The 15,552-nt window shown below is 32.6% G+C and overlaps 2 protein-coding genes across 3 annotated transcripts; both read right to left on the bottom strand.

Moving 5' to 3' along the window:
* Positions 845–2,282, bottom strand: LOC104782828 (ras-related protein RABA5c-like). The gene is made up of 2 exons (XM_010507870.2): positions 1,818–2,282; positions 845–1,421 (listed from the first exon to the last, which is right to left on the bottom strand). Exons 1-2 carry the CDS (start codon positions 2,152–2,154, stop codon positions 1,111–1,113), a joined length of 648 nt encoding a protein of 215 aa, XP_010506172.1. The 5' UTR covers positions 2,155–2,282; the 3' UTR covers positions 845–1,110.
* Positions 2,666–7,032, bottom strand: LOC104782830 (transcription factor bHLH129-like). Of its 2 annotated transcripts, none has more exons than XM_010507871.2 (6): positions 6,622–7,032; positions 4,880–5,193; positions 4,232–4,363; positions 4,055–4,120; positions 3,840–3,972; positions 2,666–3,082 (listed from the first exon to the last, which is right to left on the bottom strand). In XM_010507871.2, exons 1-6 carry the CDS (start codon positions 6,914–6,916, stop codon positions 2,991–2,993), a joined length of 1,032 nt encoding a protein of 343 aa, XP_010506173.1. In that variant the 5' UTR covers positions 6,917–7,032; the 3' UTR covers positions 2,666–2,990. The 2 variants fall into 2 exon arrangements, with proteins under 2 accessions (XP_010506173.1, XP_010506174.1); XM_010507872.2 differs by having other exon boundaries at positions 3,904–3,972; positions 6,622–7,027.

Here is a 15,552-nt window from a genome sequence, read left to right on the forward strand (position 1 = left end):
CGGGTCCTCTAACGCTTCTCCTGTTTCGGCACACAACGTTGTGGTTTTCGGACCAGGGAATGATGGTGTTAGCGCGTGGAACAAGTCATCTTCGAAGATATTGAGGTTTGTGTTGATAGCTGGAGAACCGATTGGTGAACCGGTGGTTCAATACGGTCCGTTCGTGATGAATACTCAAGCTGAGATTGATATGACCATTGAAGATTATCATTATGGTAAGAATGGTTTCGAGATGGCTAAGCATTGGAGGTCACAATAAGAGACCCTAATAATCACTATTTTATTTTGTTCTACTTTATTTTATTTTATGTGTGTTTCTAATTTGGACAATAATAAAATGAAAATCTATAAACATGTATTTTTAATATCCTTTGCTAAATTTGTGGGTGGGAACCCATTAAATCCGAGGCTGACTTTTTTTTCAGTTCCAACCTAGTAGTCATCATTAGCAAGTTCTTCCACAATTAAGTCTAAATTACAAACTGTTCATACTAATTATATATTGGTATATGAAGAAAGCATAAGACACTTTCAATGATTCTTACTTTCTTAGAATGTCTGAATGTGAATAAGACAGAGACGAAACAATTGTTGATTACCAAACGCGTATATTAACATGGTGAAGTGACATAAACATGATTGTTACTTTAAACTTATTTGTTACTACATAAGAAAAACTGTGACATTATCATTTTTTGTGATGCTGATTACAGAATATATAAACTTTTCTAAATAATTGATCTCAAATTGCTATTCAACTCTTCTATTTATAAAAATAATAGAATCAAGATCAAATTCAAGTTCAACATTATGATTAAACTATAAAAACTGATATAACACTCTGTAAAGACCAACTGGAAAATATAAAAATTGATATAACAACTCTGTAAGTTTACAAAAGTTACAAAGTAGGACGTAGAAATGAGAGTACATAATAACTTATACACTTCTTATCCAATTTCTTCTGTATCTGTAACAAAGAAACTCAAAAATCCTTTTTTTCTTTAACTTCATTCAAATTGAGAGCTATAAAATAATGTCTCTTTTGTCTTTTTCTATATAAGTTAAAGGGAGAACACGATTCAACCCGAAAACCAAACAAAGATGTTGTTACCTCGAACAGCAAGAGAAAGTCTTTGTTCCTTCGTTATCGTTCTTGACCAAGCTAACACGATTCGCTGATAGTTCCTCTTTGTAAGAATCAGAGTTCAGTTGCTTTCGACTCATGTTGCTATAGATCTCGCGAATAACCATCTCGAAAGCCGTCTTCACATTGGTTGAGTCCAACGCAGATGTCTCCATGAAAAACAAACCTTCTGACTCCGCAAGGCTTTTGCCTTCCTCAACGCTTACAGCTCTTATGCTCTCGAGATCACACTTGTTTCCAATTAGCATTTTTGCTACTGTTGTATCAGAATGAGCTGCAACAAAAAGATTCATCATAAACCCAAACTTATCACAACCTTTAAAGCTCAGTAGAGTATATATACAGATCCAATGTTCATCACAAATTCTACTAAACAATCATTACATCTCTGACCTAATTAGAAACCTTAATGAATTAGATAACTTTGACTTGGCTTTGAATCAAAGTCTAATGAAGTCATCATCTACATAAATCTTTCAGATCTAAACATTCTCATTAGAAGCATCAGTATCGCAATGATTCAATCCTACAAATTTCGCACCTAATCATCAAATTCCAAATCCGGTTCCTACTCCAATCGAAATCTAAATCTAAATCCAAATCGAAATCAACGCTCAGATCTCACTCACAGAATGAAGCAGCAAACTCAGGGATCTAAGAAAAGACATACTGTTGAGCTCATCGAGCCAGCGACCGACGTTTTCGAAAGTGGAGCTCCGAGTGATGTCATAGACGACGAGAGCACCGACGGCGCCACGGTAATAAGCAGAGGTAACAGCGCGGAAGCGTTCCTGACCGGCGGTATCCCAAATCTGAGCTTTGACCTCTTTGCCGTCGATGACCATGCTCTGAGTCTGGAACTCGACGCCGATGGTTGCTTTGGAATTGGGATTGAACTCGTTGCGGGCGTAGCGAGTGAGGAGATTGGATTTTCCGACGGCGGAATCACCGATGATAACAATCTTGAAGAGGTACTCTTCACCTCTCTCGTCGTCGTCGTCCGACATCTCTCTCTCTCTCTCGATCGTCTTCTTCTCTGTATTAACTAACGCCTTTGTGTTAGGAAGAGTGTGAGAGAGAAAGAGAAAGAGAAAGAGAGAGAGAGAGATTAATGGAAGCTTTTTTTTATTAGTAGGTTACTTGTTTCTCTGTGACACTCAATTTATATTTCCATCATTAGTAATATTTTTCTTGTTAAAAAAATAAAACAAAATCTGATTTTTTATTAATAAGTTTATCTAAAAATTGTTGAAGAAAAGAGATTTAATTTTCTATAAAAATGTTGTTTCAAAAGAAGAAGAAAAAAATTCTTCTGATTTCTCTAAAATAAATGGTAGCCACTGAATTTTCCACTGATATTAAAAAGGAAAAATATTGGGATTCCTAACTTTTTTTTTTTCTTTTTCTTCTTCTTCAAAATATGATATTTGGTTTAGTTAGGGTTTAATTTATACATTTGTTTGAGAAACCACACTATGATTATGTTATTTCGTTTATTAATAGAGGTCAGTTTACATATAAAAAATTAGGATTGAGTCGCTATATATATACACGCAAAGGCACATCTTTTTCGAATCTCAAATAAATGGGTTTTGCTCTAAGCTTAGATTAACCAATTTTAAAGAAGAAGATGAAGAAGAAAAAAATCGATTGATGGAATTTTAAGCTAACAATTAAGGTCAAGTCTTAATATGAGAGAGTGACAAAACCACCTTCATTAACTCCAATCCATCATCATCATCATTCTTTCTTTATACCTCCAAAATATTTGTTTTTGTTTTTTTTGCTATGTTTCTCTTTCTGTCTTTTGAACTGGTTCCTTTGTTTCCTTTTCTTCTATACTTTATTTGTAACTCATACTTGGAAACATATCATTCATGATCATCGCTTCTTGCATGCCCCACAAGTACATCTCTCCATTCCCTTTTCCAGTGACTGCACTTGAACAAATAACAATATATACGTACGTAAGTGTGTGAAATATGATACAAACTCCATCTATGTTTCATTTTCCATTTGTTTAGTTTGTTTTTTCTTAAAAAGTTCAAATCGATTCTTTTTTCCTAGCTATGCATACTTGAATAATTAAGAACATAACATGTGAGTGAGTTTATGGGACCTCTCAGAATCTAACCACAAACATGACGCAGATCAATGCATTGATTGAGTGAATGATATGTTTATAGTATAATATTATAATTAACCATCTATCTGTATGCTTCAGTAGAGCAATTATGCATAATTCTTATAGTACTTCTATATGTTATGAAAGTTAATTTAGAAGAGTATATTATTAATGTACTTCCATTATGAATAATAAAAATCAATGTTAATAGCAGAAAATAATTTAAGTGAACCTAATCAAACACTATTATTAGAAGAACAAAGAGATCATGACATTATTTTCCTAAACACTTGCTCACATGCATGAACACAAACCATTATCAAATGAATGTATTCTTACATGATCACCCATGATTTAGATCAACACCTAGAGTTACTTCAAAACTTATTAGTTGTCATGTAATTTTCGCAGTGGGAAGAAAGTACGTCCGAGTAAAGATTGATATTGATCCATGAATCACCTTGGGCTATAATGACCACTATATATTACCATAATTATGTATGTTTATAAAATTCTATAATATGGCTGTATGGTAACATTTTCTCAACGTATACAAAGGATTTATACCTTTTCTTCCATTTGAGAACATGTCACTTTGCACAACATAGATTGATGATATATAAGGACGCACCTCTACTTGGTGCTGAAGACCTTTGATATGTTCAACAGCCAAATCCAACATGTCTGCGTAGCTCGTTTGCTGCCAATATTTTCAACCCTTAATTATAAATTTATAAGACTACACCAAAACTAAATAAAAAACATTAATTAGTATCCCTTACTTTATCCATATTGGGCACCAGTTCTTGTAGTTTCTTCAGCTTCCCGCTTATTCTTGTTCTTCTCTCCTATATATACGTACACACACCCACAAACTAAATTTAACTCTTGTTTCTTTAATTTCTAAATAATTTATGGGTGTGCGATAAGAATTATCAAAATGACAGAATAAAACTAACCCTTTCAGCGATGCTGCGCGGGTGAGTCGCAAAGCCACGCTTGGCCCTAACCCTACAAGGCACCGAGTCCTCTGGGATGTTCATCAAGTTCTCCATTCTCGCCATTTCCAGAGATGTTTGCGGCATGCTAAACTAAAAAAATCAAAACCATATATATTGATATGAAATTAATGAAACCACTAAACGAATATGTTAACCAAACCAACATTTATCAATGGTTAAACTTTACAAAAAAATTGGTAGCAAAGGGCTAGTGAACAATATACATAAATCAATCATAAACCTCCCCAAGCTATTTCTCTTAGTGACGCTTTCTCTTATATGTATTACACAAAACCACTTAACTTTGGCTTCTACACACATGAACTTTAATTGGCTATGATCACATTCGATTTCATATGATATGACACACACTATTATATGATTTCGTAGCATGTTGTGAACCTAGTATATATCAATCATAACTCTCCCTAAGCTTAAGCAAACTTAATACACAATATACCACTAAACTTTAGGAATATTCATTCTTTTTCCCCCTTTACATAGAAGAATCCAAGAATTATTAACTCTTTTGTATAACAAAAAGTAACTAATCTAAAAAGTATTCATAAAACATAAATACATAGTAACCGCGCGCATAGAAAATACCTGAGTTTCTAAGGTAAAAAAGTCGGAGTTCTTGGACCTTTTCCCGGGTTGATCAATGGTGAAACTGATATGAGAAGACGAGTTATCCCAGTTGTTAGTATGATCATTTCCAAAATTCATACTACTCGATGCGACACCGTCTATAGCCGCCGCAGCCGCTTCAACTTCCGAGATTCGCGGTAGGGAATTATGTTCTTGATGACTACTACTCCCGCCGGAGAATCTTAGCTCCGACTTCAACCTCGACGGCCCTCTCTCTCCTCCTCCTCCTCCACCGCCGCCGTATCCTCCGTTCGGCCGTCCTAGAGAAAAACCTGTTCCCTCATCCATTAACAAATCTTGATCGAAAGAGAAAGAAAGAGATGTAATGTAATGTAGTAATGTAGGGTTATGTTATATATCTCAGTATTTTAATAACCAGCACGATTTTTCAAAATGTATAAGACAAAGAAGAGAATGGGTCGTCTTTAGAGAGTAGAGACTCGAGGACCCCTTCCTTTGTCTCTACTTATATTTTATTTATCGCCAATTTGGTAGAGAATAACAATTCATGAGAAGAATCTTTAGAAATATTCACTATTCGAATTCCTATTATTATTCTACAAAAATGACTAGTGTGTTGTATATGTAATGTGTGTATATAATAATGCAAGAGGGGTAAATTTTCTTGGGGCTCGCACATGGATTACAGGGGAAAGTAAACCAAATGGATACAATGAACCGACGATCAAATTGCCCAAAAATAATATAAACAATCACTTGGCAACCAACACTATAGTAATAACTCGATTATATATAATGACAAGTAGGCGTATCCAAAAAATCAACATAGTGACTATGATGAAGCCATGTCAGCAGGGTCGGCCCTCATGGCTGCTTTGTCAGAAGAAAAGAGCAAGTGGGATGGATATAATATTTTCAAGTGGAGTATACCTTTTATTTCTTTTTGCAACGATTCGTTTTTTTATAACATATACTTTTGGCAAGTGTATGTTTTATATTACACGCTATTTGCATTAAATTACATTATTAAAACATACAACTTGCCACTCTTGGAAATACGTATTTGATTATTCATGCATATAAAATGTGTATATATATATATATATTATGTGACTAATTATGATCAACAATGGTTAATTTCTCCAGTCAGAAAATGAAAGAGAAAGCTGTGTATAAAGATCTAGAGATAGATTATAACTGTTAACTGAAGCAAATATCTATTAGAAAGATATTTTGAAAACTAACATGTGTAATAGATTTTCAGTTACGTGGTTGAGATCATATTGTTCATTAATTAAAAGAAAAAACAAAAGTCGTATCCCTTTATATATGGATATGGAGAGAAACCAAACATTTTCCATTTATCGACACAAAATCAAGACTACCATGGTAGATATTACAGTAAGTCAAAGTTACGCGTTAGCTAAACCAATTTACTCGTTTATGATATATCATATAAAATAACATAGATTTTTTTATAAAAAAAAAGTATTTGTTTTGCAAACACAATTATGGATTTTATTTAATTAGTTAGGGTTAAAAATGAAATAATATAAACAAAATATATTCAATAGTGTAAAAAATTACTAATATGTAATAAAAAAGTTTAGCTCACTAAAGAAAAATTATTCATATGTTTATTGCAAGATGTAAATATAAGTCGGCTAGATTCAGTTCTTGTTTAAATTCAAATTAATTTAAGAAGCAGACCCTTTGGTGGGGTAAAAAAGAAAAGTTACCGTTGGGATCAGTGGGAAGATGCTGGTCGTAGAATCCAGCCGGAGAGCTTCTGTGTCGGAACAAAGAAGAAGAAGAAGCTCCGGAATCAAATCCGACGGAAGATGGTTCGCCTGAGATGTAATGGCCAACGACGTTGGGATTGTGCTGCTGCTGCCGCGGCGGAGGCAGAGGATGGTGGGTTTGAGGGCCAAGAGAGGAGAAATCACGGGTGGCTCCAGCGGCTGATTCATATTGGTTGATATCGGAGTCGACGCCGTCTGGAGCGGAGGACTTAGAGGACTTAGGAGGGTACATGAATTAGGAAACGAAAAAAACCCTACAAAAGTTAATCTAATGGTTAGGGAAAAAATCTTGAGAGGACGAGAGGGTTGAGGGAGAGAGAGAGAGAGAGAGAGAGAGAGAGAGAGAGAGAGAGATTATGAATAGTTGATTAATTAATATGATAAAGGAAGAGGGTTACTAATTATAGTTAGGATTGTTATAATTTAATTAATTAAAGCAATTAGGGTAACAAATTAGAGCGATGGCTTGTGGCCTTGTGCTTGACGAAGAGGGTCTTCGACTGCTCACGGTCCCCGTCAACGCACGTGCACCTCACGTGGCTGACAGATGGTGTGTTTGACGTTGTTTTAAATTTTATTTTAAATGTCGGTTTTTTTCTTCTTATAACTTAGTATCATTAATTATGGATCGAAGTGAAGATGTTGGTTGGGATATGTCATATCATATGTATATAATCGTTCTGGTTTTATGGTTTAATTACTGTACTAGTAGAATCTTAATGCCAAAAAAACAATTAAGTGGAGTTAAACATGATGTACAGTGGCGGACCCAGACAAAAAATTTAGAGGTCAATAATTTTTTCTAAGTAATATCATATCATTTTTATAAGCAATTAAAAAAAATACAGAAAAAGCTGTGATTTTGTAAAGAAAGTAACATATGTATAAGAAAAATGATATGTATTTAAGTTAAGATGAAAAGAAAAAAAACAATAATAGTGTAATATAAGGGAATTGAACCCAACTTTGGGGGTGTCATGAGCTAGAGAATTACCAACTTTGCTGTTGGAACTTTTTTAATTTACATACATAAAACCGTATTGGAAGATTTTAACCAGGTCAAGTGACCTACCCTTTTCTTTACTGGGTCCGCCATTGATGATGTATCCATGTATCCATAGATCGTTAATATGGCTCGGAGATGTATAGAGAGAATCAAATATCAAAATGGTGGTTTATAGAAATTTGGGTAAATACATACATGTACATAAAATCGAAGCCGCCTACATTATTTTTGGGGGGATGAAAGTAATATATGTAATGGTACACTTAATTATATATATCGTCATTCGTCAAGTGGGTCGTTAAGATTCCATTTTTGTATTAATAGGGGAAACAACTTGCTGTTTAACTTTGTACTTTATATTATGGTTTACAGATAGTCGGGAACTTATGATTTTATTTTTTATTTTTAAAAACTATGTTTCTCTGTTCATGATTTCGACCACCCCATATGATCCAAGAAGACAAAGGCAGACCATGACAAAAAAAACTTCAATTTTACATTTATAAGATTAGTTAATTTTATAATTAAAAAGTACACATGTACAGATGTACTTTTTATTAAACTATATATGGTGAACGCCCATGGATTAGGATAGAGTAGACCATTGTATTTGTTTTAAAAAAACAGTTGATTTGGATTCCATTTTTCTTATATTTTGACAAAGCCCTCAATGATGCCGCCTTCACAAATATTATAACGTACCAATATGACTACGATTGCTAGTGGTGATGAGTTCAAGCTGTTTGTCGTCAATCATCCAAATCTCTTAATCGAGTTATAGAAGCCTTCTTTATCTCACGTTAAGTAGCAAAAGAATTTGTGGTCGTTCCTGCTAAAGAGCCATACTGTTGCTTAATTTTGTTGTTTCATCCCTTTTTGATAAACCGTTTTATCAATTTCTAAGTGAGTTGACATAGTCGTCACAATATCGAATCTGCAAATAGCACCATTTGCATAGTATCCAAACTAATCATACATATATGATCGCCAATTTAATTTGTGTCTGGCTCTCAGATATTTTAATTAAACTACCTGGCTCTCAGATAGTTTTCCATACATAACACTATAACACAAGTGCAAGATGAGAAGAGGTAAAACCATAGAATACAAAGCTTACTTATATATCTTGGGTGGAAATGGTTGCACTAGAGATGAATGAGTTGAAAAAATATGAGTTGAATAAAATTGGTTGAATAGTATTCAACTCATTCATCCACTAAATAGGAGATGAAAGAGTTGAACAAATTTCCTTTAAAATTTGTTCATTTCTCCAGTTTTTTTGGTTGAATGAGTTGAATAAGTTTTCCAACTTATTTATCTCAAATGGTAAAAATTTGGTTGAATGATCATTCAACCTATTCAACCTATTAATTTAAGTCATCCATTTGCACCCCTTGTGTTTTCTTAAGCCGTATTAGTAGTATCAACGGAGATAACGAGGTTTCTCTTAGGAACGGATCGAGAACTCTGGTTTTGAATCATCATGCATGGAGTTAATCGTCGTGTGAAGTGAATCCACAGACACTACAAAAAAAGGTGTATTATATCAGTTAATTTTTTTTTTTTGACAACATCAGTTAAATTGTATAAAAAAAACTAAACAAAACTAATTTAAATTAACTGTTGATAATTGATACAAAATATCTTATTTAGCATCAGTTATGATAATCGATATTAATATTAATTTGTTTGACATCAATTCACCAAAATTGATGCAAATTTATATTAGTTTGTATCACTTTCAATATACAGTTACAAATATATATATTTCCATCACATATATAATTGATGTATTTACTAATTTTTACTAACATCACTTAAAAAATAAAAGAAATGATGCTAATAAAATTCATATAAATTATGCCAAAGTTAATAAAACGAATTTTACTTTAATAAAACAATTAAAATATTATTTAAATATTTAAATAATTACATTTACATCGATTTTTCAGTAAACGGTAGAATATAATCCAAGGAGATTTTTAGCAAACATAATTGTTATTTTCTAATTTCCTTAGTTAATCGAAATTTATGGCTAGAAAAAATCTTTTTGATCAATATATATCTAGCCGTTACAATATCTTCTAATACAATTTCAAATCTTTTGGTTACAAAGAAGAAGAGGCCTAATATCTAGCAGTTACAATATCTCCTAATTGATAAAACCCATGTACGAGAACCAGAAAAAAAAAAAAAACTTCTCCTCGTGATACTACTAATATCTAGCAGTTACATATCATGTGGTATTGTGGGGTTGTTTTGATTAAAACAACTTTTCACAAATGCTTTAGGTAGGAAAAACCGATATTGCATATCGCTTTTCTTCAAATGCTTGATGACGGTAAGCGTTGCAAGCAGAAGAGAGAAGTTCAAATCCGGTAGACTTGCCGTAGAGGCTGAATTCAAAGATTTGAGGCTCTTAATACTTTGCTCTTGACAAGAAATAGCTTTGGTTTTAATTTCTAATAGTACACTAGAGTTTAATTTGTATCTTTTGATACTTTATTTTTGTATAAAACTGATGCGTGAGAAAAAAAAAAATGCACAACAAGTGCATGAGAAGTGGTCCCACCCAGTGACGCCCCTAAATAATAAAACGACTTTTTTGCGTATAAGTCGATTAAGTTGGTTCATTGCCTCTAGAATGCCCTCCTTTTTTTTGCATATAACCATAGTTCGATTCTCTCCTATTACACCAGAACAATTTTTTTTTTAACATTTTAACTGTTTTTAAAACAAATTGACCCCCTGATTTTTTTCCCTGGGTCCGCCACTGGTCCCACCTCTTTGTTATAAGACTCGATCATTGGCTCATTTCCCCTAATATATTCCAATAACCGTAATTTTTTTTTGGCATATTCTGTGGGTCCACACATGTGTAGTATTGAGACTTTTACGTAAATTAGAAATTATTGATTTCGTTTTACTCAGACTAATGTTTAAAAAATAATCATCTTCTTTTTTTGTTCAAGAATACGATTTTAGATGTAAAACCAGATCACTAGAGAGACGAAGCGTGATGGAAGATGATTTGTTGATTCTTCGTTTGCATGGATCGGATCAGATCATCTGGGCCTCCAAAGTAAAACGTATGATCTCTTCTCCGGCAATTCGTCGAAGCGAGCGCGTGACGTTCAGCAAAAAAAAAAAAATCTCTCGGAGGAGAACCCAAAAACCTAGTTCGCATCCGATCTTCCTCGACGAAGCTTCGAGCCATCGTGAATTCGTCGCCATTCTGACTTTGATCCATCAGTCAATGTCGAGATTCAGTCAGTGCCAGTGCCACCTAACTCTGTTCCATCACCGCTATGTCATGAAGCCAGCACAAAGTCATCAAACCCCCTTGGAGTCTTTACAAAACCCCCCAACAGAAACAGAATTTGATTTCCAGTCCATCAAGAAATAACAGGCCCATTAAGAAAATGCGTCCTTTGGACCAGGTTAATTCTAATCCCTTCTTTTTTTTTTGTTTTTTTTTCAATTCAATTGTTCTTTTCACCTTTTCTAATATTTTTAATTAATAATGAAAATTTGTATACTAAGTTTATAAGACAATGCGAGAGAACTAACCCAACTTTGGATGTTTGCTATATATTAGCAAATTTCAAATGAACATACAGTACATGCTTTGTTTCTAAAAAGGAAATATATTATATATCTAAAGACTACTTTTTTGCGAAACTTGCAAATATTGACGTAATTATATTTTATTACTTTCAAAATTTTATATTTTCACTGTAATTTATCTGTTAATTACTGTATGTACGTTGACATAAACCATGTATACAATAAGTCAATAACTAAGAGATGTCATTGGTTATTTGATCCAATCATTTTCGACTTCATGAAAAACTAACTAATTATAAGTGATTCTGATTTCCAAGTATGAAACTCCAAATGTTGATGTATGCTCAGCGCATTTCTTACGTATACAGTTATTTAAAAAGTTTTTGCTGTTGTTTTTTTATTGGAAAAGTTTGCGATTAATGTATGAGTTTAGTAATGACTACCTAATACCCATATATGCTTATAAAACTAAGTTAATTTATTCCAAGGATATTTATATTATGTTTACGAAAACCGAAATTATCGATGTTGTGATGAGTTAAACTGACTTGTTTCATAAAATTTTGGTTTTGGTATTAGTGTTTAAGTGGTGATATTAATTCTAATTGGACAAATGCTCTACTCGTTACAACTAAATGCTGATGAGTCAACACGACGAGCTTGACGAATTTGATATAATTGCGACGAGGTTTCAACCCTATATATGGATCAGACTGATCATGACCTTTTAAAAATTGTGAATCCGTAAACGTCATACATAAGTTCAGATTTTTAATATTTGGATTTTGTTCTACCACAATATCCCCTACCAAACACCAATTTTTCTATTTAACTTCTTCCTTTTGCTTTTGATATATCTATTAATTATATAGCTCTTAAATCATTCACAAAACTAATTGTCATGTGCTTCACGTAAAATCTCTTGCTATCATAAGAAAAAGTACCCTGGAAATTAAAACATGTGAGAAAAAGGGTAAAAAGTGAAGAGAATAGCTCACACTAATTAAGATATCATCGAATTTACTTTCTTAATTAGTCATTTTAAAAAATCAAGACAGCTACAAGCACCAATAATATAAAGATCACATGTAAATGGGATTAAGGAAATGTTTTATCAATTAAGAAGAAAGCTTCTATAGCAGTGCACTAGAAAGTCTATAAAGATAATTAACTTTACTTTAGCCCTAGAAAGGAAAGACTCTAAGCTCTTTTTCACGCCCTTTCGGGCATAGCCACCATGAATTAGATATTGGTACTCTCTTATGCAATACTCAAATAAAAATTCCAACTGACTTTTTATTTTCTTATAATTTCTTTTTCAATTTCCTTATCTCTAGATTTCGCTTGCAGCAGTACTTTGGTACGAAAATTATGATCACTACGATATGTGGTTAATGTAGTCATTGTGGTATGAATAGTACTTTTGAAGTGTATTGTCATTATTATCATTACTCGATAATGATGATAATAGTTAAAAACTATAACTCACATTATTTTACTAAAGATTTAGAAGTTAGATCGTTAACAATTTTAGATACATAATGCTCAGGTCTGTCGCTTAAAGAAAAGAAGAAGGTGTACATAAATAAGTAAAAGAAAAGAAAAAAAAAATGATGAGAACGAGAAAGACATGGTACGAAGAGCATACAAGTCAGGAAATAAATGATCTTTTAAGTTCATGTTTTCGTTAGATCTCTGACAACTGTAAGATGTCGTATTTTGTTTATTAATTGGATATTAATAACTTAAACAAGCTCTGTTAATCTGTCATTTTCCTAATATTAATTTGTTATTCGTATTAGTTGACGGGTAAGTTCTTAAGTAAAACGGGACTCGTAAGCAGCAAAGAGTTATAATGATATATGGAATGTGAGTTATTTAGCTCTTTACTGCGACGTGGACATTACTATGTGAAAATGTGTTGCACGTAACATATTTATAACTAATGTCTTAAAAGTTTTAAAATTTTCAAATATTATAAAATTTAGGTTAATAGTTCTTTATGTTTAAAACGCAATGACAGAAAATAAAACTTTTAACATAAATTGTCAACACCATGTGATAAACCTCGTGGACCATTGTTTTTCAATACGTATTAATATTATTAATTAGTTTACAACAATATGATTACATCTTCTTTTTTTTGTTAAAGAGCAATATGATTAATCTCCTTTCTAAAAACAAATAGAACAAACGAATATGACTAAATCTTTAACAAAAAAATTGATTAAATCATCATATGTAACTAGTTAAACATATTAAAGATATCAACTTAAAATTCGTATTCATGTAAGTATGTAACACCAAATATTTGTAGGAAAGGTTAAAGCCTTTTTAGAGGTTATAGGTATAATAGTAGTGACCAGTATATATGTAACGTAACGTTTATTCGGGTTTTCGTTTCTCTCTTTGGATCCTCCCATACGGTTGCCCCTTTTAGTGGACAAATCTTTCATATCTTTTATTTTCTTTAGTTTTGTATCCTTTTTTTTGTTTCCTGGTTAGTGAAGGAATCATTTGTGGACAATTTTGACAGCCTAACCACAACCATTGGTTAATCTTATAAACCAAAAACTGAAATTTGGTTAATATTTATCAGTGTTCAAGAAAGCGCTAGGCGGTATCTGGGCGGTGACCCAACGCCTAGCGCCTAGAACGCTTAGTCGGGGCCTAAACGGTTTTTAGACGGTTTAAGCGTTTACAACATAAAACATTATATATATATAATTATATTAAAATATATGTTATAAAAATAAAAAAATTTATAAATTATAAACAACAGTAAGAAAAATACATTTATTTAAGTTATATTAACAACATATAAATATTTATAATTACATATATAGATATAAAACATAATAATTTAATTATATGTAATTTAAAAATCAAAAATAAATATTAAAATAAAATGTATGTAATTTTAGGCGGGTTAGACGGTCATCTAGGCGTCTGCTGAGCGCCTAGCGCCTAGACGGCGCCTAGGCGGCCGCCTAGACCGCTTTCTTGAACACTGGTATTTATGAAAAGAAAGGTTAAACTCAAAAACATCGTCGGTTAACTGATCCTAATTTATAATTGATCAACTAATACTTTTTATTTTAAAGAATATTCATCGAGTCGATACCTATAAGAGCATCTTTACGAGGAGCAAATTCCAAGATAGAGCAGCTTCATAAAGTATGGCCACCTTCTATATGATTCATACAATCAATAAATTATTATATAGAATAATAACAAAAATAAAGAGTTGTTAAATATACTGTACTCGCAAATCGCAAGAATAAAAAATTAAACAAACAGAGACCTAAAGATGAGACATATGAGGGAGGCTAAGTTAGTTGTTGGAGGCTGCTATCAAGAATACGCCGCCGTGGGGTCCCTTAGAGCCAACTGTTAAAATCGACATAAGTAAAATGAGTGACTTGTTTTAGGATGTATAGACTTACCATTCGAAAGACCGAGCTAATTATATAACATCTACCTTCTTAGTGGGAAACTTCCATTAAACTGTCTATGAAAAGAAAGAAAAAGACTCTTGGGTGAACTAACATCATGTTTCATGTTATTCAATTTTGGTAATGACATATACTTGATACAGTTTTGTCACTACTATGCCTCTCTGATAAATTTGTAGCATTTAGGGTTAAACTGATTTTTTGGTATTTAAAACCTGGAAATTAAAAACTGATAATTGATGGCTGCTAATTGGATTTAGATATTGGCAAAAAAGTCAAGTCAGCTTACGGAAGTAACCGGTTGAACCGGTGCACGAAGGCCTTGACCGAAAACGTGGCCATGTGATGTTATAATTAAGCAATGTATGTGGAAGTGCCTATCAAAGTATGTTTGAGCACAATAATTCCAACATTTTGTTTTTTGTTGATTGTCGACTCATATTTGTTGATACCTTTGAATTGTTTTTTTTTTTTTTGTTATTTAAAAAATTGCTGTGGATTATTTAAAGGGTTGGAATTTCAGAAAATTTTGGTCTTTCTTTTACAAGAAATGAAATGAAATATAAAACGTATTTTTGCGTGGTTCACTCAATATCTGAATTTCTAGGATTTTTTTCTTCCTCTCTCTCAAGTTTGGGACTAATTTTCTCTTTAGTGGCACATGACTCCTCTCTTTAAATGTTAAGTTTTTACCTCTTAAAACAAAAGTTAACTCTCATATGATTTTTTGGCCGTATCCTAAACAAAGTATGGTTAACTACTTTTAGAGGAATTCTATTCTATGTGAGTGGTAGCGTATAGTAGAAATATGTTTTGGAAAATCTGGTGGTGGTGGGGGGG

This window comes from Camelina sativa, chromosome 4 (genome assembly GCF_000633955.1).
Source record: "Camelina sativa cultivar DH55 chromosome 4, Cs, whole genome shotgun sequence".
In the NCBI taxonomy this organism is placed as follows: domain Eukaryota; kingdom Viridiplantae; phylum Streptophyta; class Magnoliopsida; order Brassicales; family Brassicaceae; genus Camelina; species Camelina sativa.

Bases quoted from the DNA above. Each gene is read 5' to 3' on its own strand.
- LOC104782828 (XM_010507870.2), bottom strand. From the start codon at position 2,154: ATGTCGGACGACGACGACGAGAGAGGTGAAGAGTACCTCTTCAAGATT. The intron at 1,422-1,817 runs GTATGTCTTTTC...TTTTTGTTGCAG, and splicing joins CTGGCTCGATGAGCTCAACA to CTCATTCTGATACAACAGTA.
- LOC104782830 (XM_010507871.2), bottom strand. From the start codon at position 6,916: ATGTACCCTCCTAAGTCCTCTAAGTCCTCCGCTCCAGACGGCGTCGAC. The intron at 4,121-4,231 runs GTTAGTTTTATT...ACGTATATATAG, and splicing joins CGCGCAGCATCGCTGAAAGG to GAGAGAAGAACAAGAATAAG. The intron at 3,083-3,839 runs GTATAAATCCTT...GTTCAAGTGCAG, and splicing joins GTTCTCAAATGGAAGAAAAG to TCACTGGAAAAGGGAATGGA.